Raw genomic sequence first — 14,972 nt, 5'->3', positions numbered from 1 at the left:
TACTAATTTATCCCACCTGCCTACCCATTAAACAAAAGAAAAGAAAGTTCAAACCAAAATTGAGTCTAAAGATCAAAGAGGAGGTAACCAAGCAGATTGAGGTAAATGTTGTGAGGGTTACAAATTACACCACTTGGTTGGCCAACATAGTACCAGTGCCAAAAAAGGATGGAAAGATCATAATATGTATGGACTATTGAGTTCTCAATATAGCTAGTCCTAAAGATGATTTCCCTCTCCTAAATATTCATATACTCATCGATAATTGTGAAAAACATGAATTGCAATCATTTGTCGATTGTTTTGCGGGATATCACTAGATACTGATGAATGAAGATGATGCAGAAAAGACAACATTTATCACTCCATGAGGGGTATATTGCTATAGAGTAATGCTATTTGTCCTAAAACATATTGGTGCAACCTATGTGAGGGCCATGACTGCTCTTTTTCACAATATGATCCATAAAGATATTGAAGTATATGTAGACGATGTCGTTATCAAATCCAAGAGGAGTTCGGACCACCTATATGATTTGCAAAAATTCTTTGAGAGGTTGCGAAAGTATAATCTAAAATTGAATCCAGCAAAGTGTGTATTTGGAGTACCCTCAGGAAAACTGTTAGGATTCATTATTAGCAGAAGAGGCATAGAGTTGGATCCCTCTAAGATCAAGGCAATTTAAGAATTACCTCCCCCAAGACCAAGAAGGACCTGATGAGTTTCTTGGAAAGGCTTACCTACATCAATCGGTTCATAGCATAATCCAAAGTAATTCATGAACCCATATTTAAATTACTAAAGACGGTGTTGCCACAAAATGGATGGAGGAATGTCAAAAGGCTTTAGATAAAATAAAAGAATACTTTTCCAACCCACCTGTATTGGTCCCACCTGAGCTTGGGAGGCCGTTGCTACTATACTTATCTGTCATGGATAATGCATTTGGATGTGTATTGGGACAAGATGATGAGATAGGCAGAAGAGAGCAAGCCATTTACTACTTGAGTAAGAAGTTCACACCATATGAGGCAAGATATACCTTATTGAATTGAATGTGTTGAACTTTGACTAGGATCGCACAAAAATTAAGGCATTACCTGTCTGCATATACCACGTAGTTGATCTCAAGAATGGATTCACTCAAGTACATATTTCAGAAGCCAATGCCTATAGGTAAATTGGCAAAGTGGAAAATCTTGTTGAGCGAGTTTGACATTGTGTACGTGACACAGAAAGCCATCAAAGGGCAAGCCTTGGCTGACCACCTCGCAAAAAATCCAGTGGATCAAGATTACGAACCACTCAAAACCTACTTCCCTGATGAAGAGGTGTTGTTTGTAGGAGAAGACATATCAGAACCATATGATGGTTGAAGGATGTTTTTGGATAGAGCATCAAATTCAAAAGGAGTCGGAATAGGAGCAGTCTTAATTTTAGAAATAGGTCAATATTATCCAATTTCAGCCAAAATTAGGTTTGATTGTACAAATAACATGGCAGAGTATGAAGCTTGTCTTCTCGGACTTAGAATAGCCGTAGACATGAATGTCAAAGAGGGTTTGGTCATAGGCGATTCTGATTTATTGGTTCATCGGGTACAAGGAGAATGGGCTGCTAAGAATGCGAAGATCCTTCCTTATTTGCATTGCATAAAGGAGTTGAGTAGGATATTCACAAGGATGGAATTCAAATATGTCCCTTGAGCTCAAAATGAATTTGTCGATGCTTTGGTAACATTATCCTCAATGATTCAGCATCCAAACAAGAATTACATCGACCCTATTGAAGTAAAGTTATATGATCGACATGCATATTATTTTCATGTTGATAAGCAATTGGATAGAAGACCATGGTATTATGACATCAAGAGATCGATAGAAGCACGAGAATACCCCGAAAATGCCACAAGAAAGAAAAAAGGGTCTTTGAGAAGAATGGCCAATCATTTCTTTCATAATGGAGAAATTATATATAGGAGGACTCCAGATTTAGGATTGCTGAGATGTATTGACACCAAGGAAATGATGAGGCTTTTAGAAAAAATACATGCAGGAACATGTGGACCTCATATGAATGGGTTCACTCTATCTAAAAAGATCTTAATTGCTGAATATTTTTGGATGACCATGGAGAGAGATACCATTAGATACGTGCATAAGTGTCATCAATGCCAAGTGCATGGAGATTTTATACAAGTTCCACCAAATGAGCTCAATGTTATGGGTTTCGTTTGGCCATTTTCCGCTTGGGGCATGGATGTAATTGGACCCATAGAGCCTCCTGCATAAAATGGACATCGTTTCATCCTTGTGGCTATCGATTTTTTCACAAAATGGGTTGAAGATTCAACATACAAGGCAGTAACTAAGAAAGTAGTGGAAGACTTTGTTCGCAAAAATATTGTTTGTCGATTTGGGATTCCTGAATGAATCATAACAGATAATGCGGACAATCTCAATAACGATCTTATAAAGGAAATTTGTGAGTGGTTTAAGATTGCTCATAGAAATTCCACAACTTATCGACCACAGATGAATGGAGTAGCTGAAGATGCAAACAAGAATATCAAAAAGATTTTAAGGAAAATAGTGGATAGTCACAGACAATGGCACAAGAAGTTACCGTATGCTTTTCTTGGTTATCTTACCACCATCAGAACTTCCACTAGGGAAAATCCTCATATGTTGGTTTATGGTTCAGAAGTAGTAATATCCATTAAAGTGGAAATACCATCTTTAAGGATTATTCAAGAGATCGGTTTTGATGATGCAGAATGGATTTGCAACAAGATTGAACAGTTGATGTTCATTGATGAGAAAAGAATGGACGTAGTTTGTCATGGTCAACTCTATCAGAACAGAATGGACAAAGCATTCAACAAAAAAGTCAAGCATCGACAGTTCACACCGGGACAATTAGTATTGAAGAAGATATTTCTTCACTAAGGAGAAGCTAATGGGAAATTTGCACTAAACTGGCAAGGTCCTTACATGGTTCATAGAGTATTATCTGGAGGAGCGATAATCTTGGAAGAAATGGACGACACAGTGAGCACGAAGCCAATTAATTCAGATGCCATCAAGAAGTCCTATATCTGAAGACATCAAGACTAGCTTTCATTTTTTTTATACTCTTACATTCCATGTAAATAGATTTACGTCTCGGCCTGACTTTCCACGGTGGGGTACGTAGGCAACCCACATTAGGTCCGTTCCTCTCTTAGAAAATCCAAAAATATCATTTCCATGTACTTAAGAACTACACTCGACTTGACTTTCCTCGGTGCGATACGTAGGCTATCCTTGTCGGATTGGGCCCCTTTATATTTTTGCTTTCTATTGTATTTAAACTACGTCCTGACCTGATTCCGCTTGGATACGTAGGAAGCTTGATTTAGGACCGGTCATTGCATTATTTTACTTTCCTATTGTACTCGAACTACGTTATGACCTGATTTTGCTTGAATACGTAGGCAGCCTGAGCTAGGCTCGATCATTGCATCACATATTTTTATTCTTATACTTACCCCTTTGTAATTGAACTACGTCCTGACTTGATTCCACTTGGATACGTAGGCATCCTGAGTTAGGCTCGGTCATTGCATTGCATAATGTTCACTTTTTATCCTCAAACTACGTACAAACCTGCTTTCCATTTGGGGATACGTAGGCAACCTTAAGCATTCAGTCATATCTATAGGAAAACCTCCTTTATTTAGGTATCTTTAGAACAAGAAAGATCTGGTGAGCAAGTCTAGAGAAGCATCATGAGAAGACAAACTTTGAGAAAGATTATATTTAGATATGGAGAAGCTTGATGGACTTTGAAGCATGTCATAACCTTAAAATGATAAAGGATTACTCCCCCCTCTCTATATATATATATATATATACATAATATACATATGATATACTCCTTTGCTAAAAACAAACTATTATTCTTAAAAAAAATACTTCTCTACTATTCCACTACCAAGTCTCTATGTTAAGATACTATGATTGGACTAAAGAAGTATTGGAGGTTTCTGGTGATGAGGCCTGAATGTGCGAGTCAATACAAATCAACACCCTCTTCCAAATTAAATTTATTCTTTGAGCACAGGAAAATAGGGGATCAAGGAAGGCAACCTCAAGTCTAAGGGCATGACTGAAGACGCCATTTGACTTCTCAAAATCATAAGCCAAAATATCCTTCCCTTACCTTATTTATCGGAAGTAATTTATACTTGGATTTGCTATCTAAAATATTTCCTTTTAAATCTTTTGCAGGTACGCTCAAGATCCAGATCAAAATACTGAAGACAAAGGGCCCCCATAGGATAAATATGATAGTTTACTTTGTCAAAAATAACTCTATCAATCAGACCTTGTCATCTAACCTCGTCAACTACTCCTCTATCGGAGAATATCGTCTAACTGCGTCAAATAAGCCCCATCAATTGGAGAATACCATCTAACATCATCCAAACTCCGACGATCGAAAGTTGTATATAGCAAACATGGTCCAAACTCCACCGATCAAAAATTGTATATAGCAAACATCGTTCAAACTCCGCCGTTTGGAGGTTGTATATAGCAAACATCATTCAAACTTCACCGTCCGAAGGCTGTATATAGCCTACATCGTTCAAACTCTTTCATCTTAAGATTGTATATATAGAAAACATCATTCAAACTCCACCATTTGTAGGTTGTGCATAGCAAAACCTATTCAAACTCCACTGTCTGGAGGCTGTATATAGCAAACACAGTTCAAATTCCATCATTCGGAGGTTGTATATAGCGAACATCGTTCAAACTCCATCGTCTGGAGATTTTATATAGAAAATATCATTCAAACTCCACCGTCTGGAGATTGTATATAGAAAACTTCATCCAAACTCTGCCTTCTGGAGGTTGTATATAGCAAACATCGTCCAAACTCCATCGTCTGGAGGTTGTATATAGCAAACGTCATGCCAACCTCCGCCGTCTGGAGGTTTTATATAGCAAACATCGTCCAAACTCCGCCGTCTGGAGGATGTACATAGCAAACTCATCCAAACTCCGCTGTCTGGAGGTTGTACATAGCTAATCTCATCAAACTCCACCGATTAGAAGCATGCATACAACATCATCGTACATCTACAATTAAATTCCATATTACAAGCTTTTCATCGATGGATACAGGCGTTACATTACAAGTTTTACACCACCAGATATAGGCGTTACATTTACAAGCTCTATACCGCCAGATACAGGAGTTACATTTACAAGCTCTATACCGACGGATACAGGCATTACATTACAAGCTTTACACAGTCAGATACAGGCGTTACATTACAATCGCCCCGCCAGTCGGAGGCCACCGCATTACAACATGGAACTCCCTCTAGGCAGCAAACTAGGGCAAGCTAGTGGAATATCAAACATCCCTAGCTATGTCAAGGATTTTCTTTCAAAACTCAACTTGGCTCGATTTTCAAAGTTTGGATTTGAATTTTATTTATAACTCTTTCACGCCTCAGCATCACCATAACTTGATACTAGGGTAACCTCAGTTTGAGCCTAACCATATTCGTTCTATTCGCGCTAACATCTTCGTATGTTATCACCCATAAGAACTCGGTGTTACCATAATCCAACACTATGCAAATTTTGAATTCGATCAAAATTTGTTGTGATTCTACCCTCTAAAACTACACACGGTCTGATTCTCATATAACCAGAGATATGTAGTTAACTTGAAACCAAAATCTCGGCTGCAATATTTTTTGCAACTCTCACTCATTTCATTCGGTCCCTCTGAGATTATTCCATTGGTCGGACAAAATCATCTATTACGTCAAATTTCTTTGTTCGTCAATTCATCTCATTCCCAAGCAAAGAAGGGGCAAGTTGTTGACACTCAATTTTGACCGACCTATAACTTCTTTTAGATTGCTATCTTACTAAATAGACATTTTTCAAAACTTATTCCTTTTCTAACTAAATGAGTTTATATTTAGTTTAACCAATAAATTATATATTTTGGCATTCATAATTTATAATATGTTTTTATTTATTAATATTATTACCATTATCTTTATTATTTTTATTTTTAAAAAAATATTACAAGCGTTAAACGTTCATATATTTTTTACGTGTCTATTTAGTATATATTATATATGTGTGTGTATTTTCTTTATATAAAAGAAATATATTTTACTTAACTTAGTTTATTTTTGTAATTTACTTATTCATATTAATATGTACATAGTACATATGTATTTTAATACGTCTTATATACATGTGCTTATAAAGTTATTACTTAATGAAGTTTATTATATATTTTAGTTAACTATATTAATTATGCATCTACTTTAGTATGTATTATATACATATGTACATTATATATATATATATATATATATATATATTTATATAGTATATACATGAGTAGTTACTTTAGGTATAAAATATTATTACTTGATAAAGTTTATGATTTTATTTATTTAATATATATATATATGGTTATTAATTAGATAGCAATTTATTCAACTTTCCTCCATTTTATTTTTAGGCATAGTCCTTTTTATCCCATTTATTAAAATTCTAGCCGATTAGTTTCCAATTAATTATAATTCTAGCCTCATTGAATTTAATGTGGTCTAATTTAAATCTCTCTTTTAATCACATTTGTTCATATATACTGATCAATGGCCACAATTTAATTCTATTATTCTCCTATCCCTAACTACCCAAACCCTAAAAACATTTGACTCTTCTTCTCATCAAAAAAGAGAAGACCTCGCTCTCTCTCTACTCTTCATCTTCTCCAAAGAGAAGAGAAGACACAACGCCGTCATCTCCATGAACGTCGCTTCCACCGGTGAGATCGTCTCCTCCATCATCGTCTCCCTCACACTACTTTTCTCCTCTTCTCCGACCACACATCATCCACCACCAAACGAACCCTCACACCGCTGCTGATTCTCCTTCGAACACCACCACCAAATAGCCACCATGCATCTCTCTTCTCCTCCACCGCCGCTCCATCTCCACCAAGCAGACACCGCTGCTCTTCCTCTCTATCTTCACGACCAGCAGCACCGCACACCCACGCACCACTGAACCATTGTACACCTCTCGATCTCCCTCTTTCTCTCCTCTTTCTCCCTCTCAACCTCCAGCACCGCTGAAACCAGTGAACCAGCAGCCTACGTCTCTCTACCGGCGAAAACTCCTCTCCTCTAGTCGACCGCTAGCGAGACTGGACAAGCGAACTCCGGCCAGCAGTTAACCCAACTCGAGACTTGGGTTGCATGATCATGATCTAATTTTATTTAGAGACGGATCTTATCAAGGTATGTCCGAGGTACATTCCTACTTAGTCTCTTTAGTTCTTTGTTTCTTTTCAAATGATTTGTTAAACTCGAGATTCAAAGATGTTTGTTCGTTCTTAATCGATTAAGATTAATAAGCATATTGATATTGTTGTTTTCTATTCATGTTCATTTTCATGTTTTTACATTTTAATTATGCACAATTGTAGATCGTTCTTAGATGTTTGCTCTCTCTTAGTCGATTAAGATTACAAAACATGTTTATGTGTTGTTTTCTGTCCATGTTCATGTTCTTATATTTTGATTATGGACAAGTAGGGGTGTACATGGACCGAATTGGTTCGGATTTTTTACAAACCAAATCAAACCATTTGTGTCGGGTTATTAAATCTATAAACCAAACCAAACCAATAAAAATCGGGTTTTTCGATATCAATTTTTCTTCGGTTTTTCTGGTTTTTTCGGGTTTTTCGGGTTTCTCGGGTTTTTGGGGTTTTTTCGGATTTTTTTGGGTTTCTCATAGTATCTAATAAAAAGCACAGAGCAGTGCTTCTTAAAAAGATTTCTAGTACAAAATATCAACATATAAGATGGAGGCACAACACTGTTTGAAGTTTTAACTTTATAATATAACTTTATAAGATAAGTTTTTTTGTATATTATTTAGATGGACTACTCAAGTCCAAATCTAAATGTAAGAAAGAAAACAAAAATTATGAAAAAATTTTAAAAAATATTTATAAATTACATTTTAATAAATATTTTTATGTATAACATAATTTAAAAGTAGTATATCTATAATCGGGTTGGTTTGGGTTCGGTTTGACCTTTTTTAGTTAAAACCAAACCAACCCTATAATTGTCGGGTTTTTTTTCAAACACCAAACCAAGTCAAACCAAATCACTAGTAGGGTTTTTTTCCCAGTTTGGTTCGGTTTGTCGGTTTGGTGCGGTTTATCGGTTTGTCCTGTACAGCCCTATGGACAAGTATAGTTGAGGTTTTTTTTTACAGTAAGCCTGTTATTATTTGCCATTGTCTAAATGCATATCCTTTAATCTGGTTATTTGTTTGATTAGCTAATTGATAACCGATATTTTGTTTTCTTGATTTAGATTTGGGAAAGGTTTAATGTTTTATTGGTTATGGCATAATTTATTGATAGAAATGTTTGCCTGTTTGAAAATAATTAGTAATTAACATTTTTTTCTTCTTAAATTGCTAACAATTAGTAATCATTTTGGCATTTAGCATAATTAATCTTGTCCCTTTATTAAATTTAAAATAAAGTTAGTACCCTACTACTTTTAAATAAAGTTAGTACCCCTCTACTTTTAAATAAAGTTAGTACCCCTCTACTTTAAAATAAAGTTTAAAATAGTTTTGTTACTTTAATTATTGGGATGGATGATTACATGTCTACTACTTAAGTAATAGACTTTTATTTTGGCCTTGAAATTTAGCTTTCCTCATTTTCAAGTAACTTGCTATTGCAATTTAAACAAATTCTTATTTTGGGTTTTATGGTAGTCTTTGTTTATTTTTTTTCTTTTTATTTAGTCTTTATTCATTTAAGGAAATAATTCTTTTACATTTAGTGATAAGGGTCTCTCTTCCCATAATTTTAGGTCTTTTCTTAGTTGTATTTCTTGACTTTTTCACCAATTTTTGAATCATTTGACCAAACTGATAACTGATTTGGTTATTGAAAATCTTGACAGATTTGTTGTTGAAATATTGCTTGATTTTATTTGTTAAATTTGGGGATCCCTTGGTGAATTTTGGCTCCTCTTATTGACTATTTTGGGAGAAAAGTCTAACTAAAAAATGTGAATTTTCTTGCTTCATGATTGTTTTGATTATTATAAATGAGACTACATCTTCATAATAAAAAGACACACACAGGAAGAAGAACACATAATTCTTTTATTTTTTATTTCGAACACCTAATATTCATTAGAACAGGAAGAGACTGAAAACAAAATATTCATTGCTCTTAATTTATTTTTTTTTATTTTTGCTACTCCGTTACTTGTTTGGATCTTGGATATTACTACTGCTTTTTTTTTTTTGCATAATGATAAAAATCCTGCTAGCTGGTTAGTAATTCTTTTCCTATTTTATTATATAGTATTTACTTTAAGCTCTTGCATAGTATATCTTGTTAAATAAAATATGGAAAGCATCCAGGTTAGTATCTAAATCCCTTCTCTCTTTGTGTATACTTGTTCATTTTACAGAGATATGATAATTGTATTCTCTTCTCTGTTTGCCTTTAAATGTCATAATATCGTATGTGTGTTGTGTGTTATCGTATATTGCTTGTTTATATTCTTTAAACAGGTTTTGAACTCTAGAGGTACAAGATAAGAAGAGTTGCTAGGAGGGCACTTTCGGATGTATTTAGTTTAAGTTTTTGACAAGCTTATATATTTTATTGTATTTATTATTTTGGCGCTACAATAATTCGTATGTAAAAGAAAACTGCTCATATAATAATAATAATAATAATAAATATTCGGGGACTATTTAAGGGGGGATGGGAATTAATGTGCTATTTGTATTTATTTTATTTTTAAATGATGTATTGTGTGTGCATGTGGATATATTAGTTAGTGTTTGAGGGTAACTTTTAAAATCATGACATTATCATCATGTTTAGATAAAATTCTAAATTTGGGTTTGAGTACTATTTCTATAGGTATTTATTTATTTAATTGAAAAAATGGCCTAAAGTTTTAATATACAAATAGTCTAATCCAAATATTGCCTTATTGTATATTATAATATGTATTTTAAAATTATTTGCCTAACTTTTTACATGTTTACATTTGTTTAAATTAAAATCACTAACTCGTGTTATTAGAATAATTAAATGATCAAGTTTACATTAGAACATGTATCAATAAGATTCAAATCGATAGGTTTCGTGCTATTTTTTATGACCACAATCATAGCTTTAAGTGTATCTTCAACATATTATATCATCTAAAAAAATCATGCCTATAGAATTTTATTTTATTTGGGCATATTATATCATATAGAATTTGAAAATCACGCCTATAGGATTTAATGATATTTTTGTATTGCCTAGGAAATCAGGCCTATAGGACTATAAATATTTTCATCATGTTAATTCATACAGAAATTATATCTATAGGATTTAATAAATGTGCTCAATATATACTTTATTTTAAAATCATGGTTATTGGTTAATAATATTTTAAACATGTTAGTTATTTTGATGTAATATTCATAGGGTTTTTATGTTAATATCATGTAGCAAATCATGTCTATAGGACTTAAATGAAAATATTTTTATAATTATAAAATCACCTTTAAATTTTAGCAGTTATTAGGATGTAATGAATATTTTTAGAAAGTTACTTTAGGTAAAAATCATGCTTATAGGTTAAGATTGACCTCCCTAATTAATCATGCCTAATATTTGTGACATATATTTCATCAATTTAGACACCATGTTCATAGAATTTAATTTACTCTCAGCATATTAATATACATAGAAATCACGTCATAGGATTTTAATAAATGTTTGTCATGATATTATGTGTAGAAATCATACCTATAGGATTTTAATTATTATTTATCACATTATTTTATATTAAAACTGTGCCTACAATGTTATAATAAATATTCCAGCATATAATTGTATTAGAAAGCATGCTTACTATTTTCCATAAATTTTTAATATATTGTTAAAAATCATGCTTATAGGATTTAAAATAAATTTTTATAATATTATTTTATAAAGAGATAATGCCTGTGACATTTTAATAAATTTTCGACACAATATTTAGAAACCATATCTATAGTATTTTAATAAATTTTCAACATGCTATTAACTAAAAATCATGTTAATAGAATTTTATAGACATTATTAGTTAATAACTAAAATTATCGAGCATGTCTTCTTTTATTACAGTCACATTAGTAATTAAAATCACCTTCATATGTCTAATGTTATTCAAGTTTTTATGTTTACGATACCTACGTCTGATTGTGTGCACACACATAATTATTATGACCTTCACAACTTATACGTGTTTTCAAGCATGTTAATTAATTAATCTAGAGGCTCATTTGAGACTTTATATGCTAACTGCTCGTCTTATTTGTTCTGTTTGACGATGTATCTAATTAGGAAACCTTTATATTTTTTTAGTCTATAACATATCCAATTAGTAAATTCAATGTCGCTTGAATATTAAGTTGGGACAATAGACACGCTTTAGGACGTTAGTTTTTATTTCTTTTAGATTGCTTTAGGATTATTATAAAAAATGAACATAGGAGGAGTAGGGGTAGTTAGGCCCTTCGAAAATGATGGAAGTTGACCCGAGCAGAAAAATGATAAAACTTTATATATTTTGTCTTCCAATTAATGAGCCGTCCTTGATCCAAAGAAGATAAAAATGTAGATATTTATTTCCTATCAACTTTTCAATATTTTAATTGTATATATTTGGGGTAGTGTAATACCCCAGTTTTTTTTTTTCAAAGACTCGAACATTTCTTCATGTGTGTGTAGCCTCGAAACGAAGGACTTGCAATTATATATATGAGTTAGGATTAATTCCTAAGTATTTGGAGTGTGTTAGATGTGTTTAGGGGGCATAAGGGATCTCTAGCACCAAAACGAGTCTAAAGGATTCCAATCGATTAAGTTTTCGGAGGAGTTAATATGAGGGTCAACTTCAAACGACCATATATCCTAGGTTATAATGAACTGAGTGGACAACAACCTACCAAATTAAAGGTCTTTGAGTCTTCTTTCCAGCGCCACCAAGATTGCAATTTTTGTAGTTCGGAGTCAAAAGATATGACAATCCTAAGACGGATGGGTACTGCAGGAATTTCAGGCCTGGGTTGCAACTGCTGGAAATCTGGGCTTGGCGCCACAGCGGCGCGACGCAACACTATCGCGCCATAAAATAGCCTCAGTAGTTTGGTCCTTGGCGCGATGCGCCACTATCAGATGTGCAGGTTTTAAGCCTAAATTCGACTTGGCACCGTAGTGGCGCGATGCGCCACTATCGTGCCAGGAGCGTTTTAGCCTGTTTTCCATATTTTTGGGAAAGGGCAATTTGGGTATTTCCCCAAATTATATATACACTATCCTTGGACATTTTTGGGACCATTTTTTAGTCCCCCTCTCTCTCTAAAAGCCCTAATATTTTCCCTCCTTCTTCTTCTTCTTCTCCAAATCCTTCTCCAACAAAGGGTGCCTTCAAGAGTTTCAAGGATTCAAGCCTTCCATTGAAGACCTAACATCAAGGTTTCTTAAAATTCTTCAAGCAAGGTATGTAAGGCTAACCTAAAATATGGATTGAGTTCTTCCATATGCCCATAGATGTGTTGGATAGGAGTTGTGAAAGAGTTGAACCTTCTAGGAAGGTTTTCTTTAAAGTTTCCTAAACTATAGAATGTTTTTAGATACTATTGGTTGATTGATGATTTTAATGACTTGAGTTACTAAATAGTTATCTTTCATATTATTGACTATAAATGGATATTTGGGTATAGATTTATAGTTATTGACGGTATTCTTGAGTTGAGTTTTGTTGGAAGTATGGATTCATGTTTCATTCACATGAACCCAAGATAAGATTTCTTTGTCATAATTGTCTTGAGGTTGAGATGGATGGTTTTGTGTATATGTGTATTGATTGGAATGAAAAGAATGAATTGGATTGTTAAGAATGTCCTTTTGCTTCTACAAATTGAACATAGGACTAAAATAAGGATTTTTGGAGTAGATGTTTGACAATGATGTGATGATAATGTTTGATGATGATGATGATGATGATGATGTGATGATGATGTGAATAATGATATTTGACGATGATGTGAATGAAGAGGTTATGTTGATGAGGATGTTGTGTGATGAAGTAGATTGGAGTCTAATGTGATTATGTGATTTGCCTAATTTGAGTTGATTGGAGTCTTATGAGCATTTTGAAAATAAATGATTTGTGAAACTTTTTGCATAAACTATTTATACACTATTTTGAGCTTAAAGAATGATTATTTTCATCTTTGATTTAAAAAGGAGTTAAGTATGAGTTGAGTTTGAGGAGCCTCTAAATTATTGTTTTTGAACATGAATATTTTGAGTATAAATGAGTTGAGTATTTTTACATTAAAATATCTATTTTGAGTTTGAGTTGAGGAGTTGGAATTATATTTTAAATACATATAATATTTTCTACATCCATTGAGTTGAGATGGTATCAAATTTGAAGAGAAGAGTTTGATGATTGAGATGAGTCGATTTGAAAGAGGGTCAAATGAGACCAGACTAATTGAGTTTTGAAAAGAGTCCAATGAGACTAAATGAGTTGATTTGAAATTAAGTCCTAAGAGACTAAATGAGTATTTTAAATATTTTACTCACTTAATATCTATGTGCGTATTGAGTCTTGGGAGGAGTATTGAGCACCAAATTGGGTAAGAGTATAGTCCATACTCGAATCCCATAAACTACGCCGCCAACGTAGGAAGGGATTGTACCGTGTCGGATGTTTCCCTATTTCATTATCCTGAAATGATAGGACTTGATTGATTGACGGATCCATGATTGGTTTGAGTCGTTCATACCCTAGCAAGTATGAACGGACGGAGCAATAACGTGACTCATTGTGCATCACCTATATATAGGTGGTGGGATTGTTGTTAGTTAGAGAAACTCCCAAATTGAGTGGTTTGTGCATGATATGATTGGTTCGATTGCGATTGTTTGAAATTGAGTTGGATTGTATAACATTACTAAGTTCTAAGTTTCATATTTTTTGAGTTGAGTCCTTTGACTTGATTGTTGAGTTGTTTGTTGAGTTGATTGTATATGATTGAATTGGATTGGATGATATATGATTGGATTGTGTATGATTGGATTGGAGTAGGTGATATGTGGTGGATTGGATTAAATGATATGTGATCGGATAATGTACGATTGGATTGGGTTGTATGGTATATGATTGGTCTTCGTCTAAAACTGTATCCTTACTTTAAACTTATGACACTTTGATTAAGTCTCTCTTATCTTTCTGAATTGAGATATTTGAACCAACGTTATTCTTTCTTGAGGTATGTTTCATTCTGCCATATTACATACTCGTACATTCCATGTACTGACGTCCAATTGGACCTGCATCATTTCATGATGAAGAGACAGGTTTAAGAGATCATCAATAGGAGAACCATTGAGGATCTATCCACACTCAGCGTATTGGTGAGTCCTCCCCTACATCCGGAGGACATCGCTTATGTCATTCTTGCATCAAGTTAGCCCTTTTCATTTTGATTTGAGGTAGCCATGAACATGTCATTGGCACCAATTAGATAGTAGTGATAGAGGCTTCATAGACTAGATAGTGATGGGTCGATTGAGTATTTTCTTTTCTTGAATTATTCTTGTCAAACTATTTTAATGACAAAAATCGGAGTTTGATTTGTTGGCTCATGACCTTTCTTTCTTGAGTTAGATCGTTGATTTGGATTGCCCGCCAAATTATTTCTTTATTTTAAACTTTCCCCTGGTTGACTGATATTGAATAGATGTGTGATTGGACCAAGTGGTTCACTAGGGGACCAGAAATGGTCTTCGAGTGTCGGTCACGTCTAGGGTACCCTCCCGGGGCGTGACAAGT

The 14,972-nt window shown here is 33.8% G+C and overlaps 1 protein-coding gene across 1 annotated transcript; it reads left to right on the top strand.

Moving 5' to 3' along the window:
• Positions 1 to 1,497: 1,497 nt before the first annotated feature.
• LOC129899887 (uncharacterized) lies at positions 1,498 to 2,949 on the top strand. Its single transcript, XM_055974887.1, has 2 exons — positions 1,498 to 1,666; positions 2,444 to 2,949. Exons 1-2 carry the CDS (start codon positions 1,498 to 1,500, stop codon positions 2,947 to 2,949), a joined length of 675 nt encoding a protein of 224 aa, XP_055830862.1.
• Positions 2,950 to 14,972: the final 12,023 nt, after the last annotated feature.

The sequence above is a fragment of the Solanum dulcamara genome, chromosome 8 (genome assembly GCF_947179165.1).
Source record: "Solanum dulcamara chromosome 8, daSolDulc1.2, whole genome shotgun sequence".
Lineage (NCBI taxonomy): Eukaryota > Viridiplantae > Streptophyta > Magnoliopsida > Solanales > Solanaceae > Solanum > Solanum dulcamara.
The sequence above is the reverse complement of the archived record's forward strand: the minus strand, read 5'-3'. Positions and strand labels throughout refer to the sequence as shown.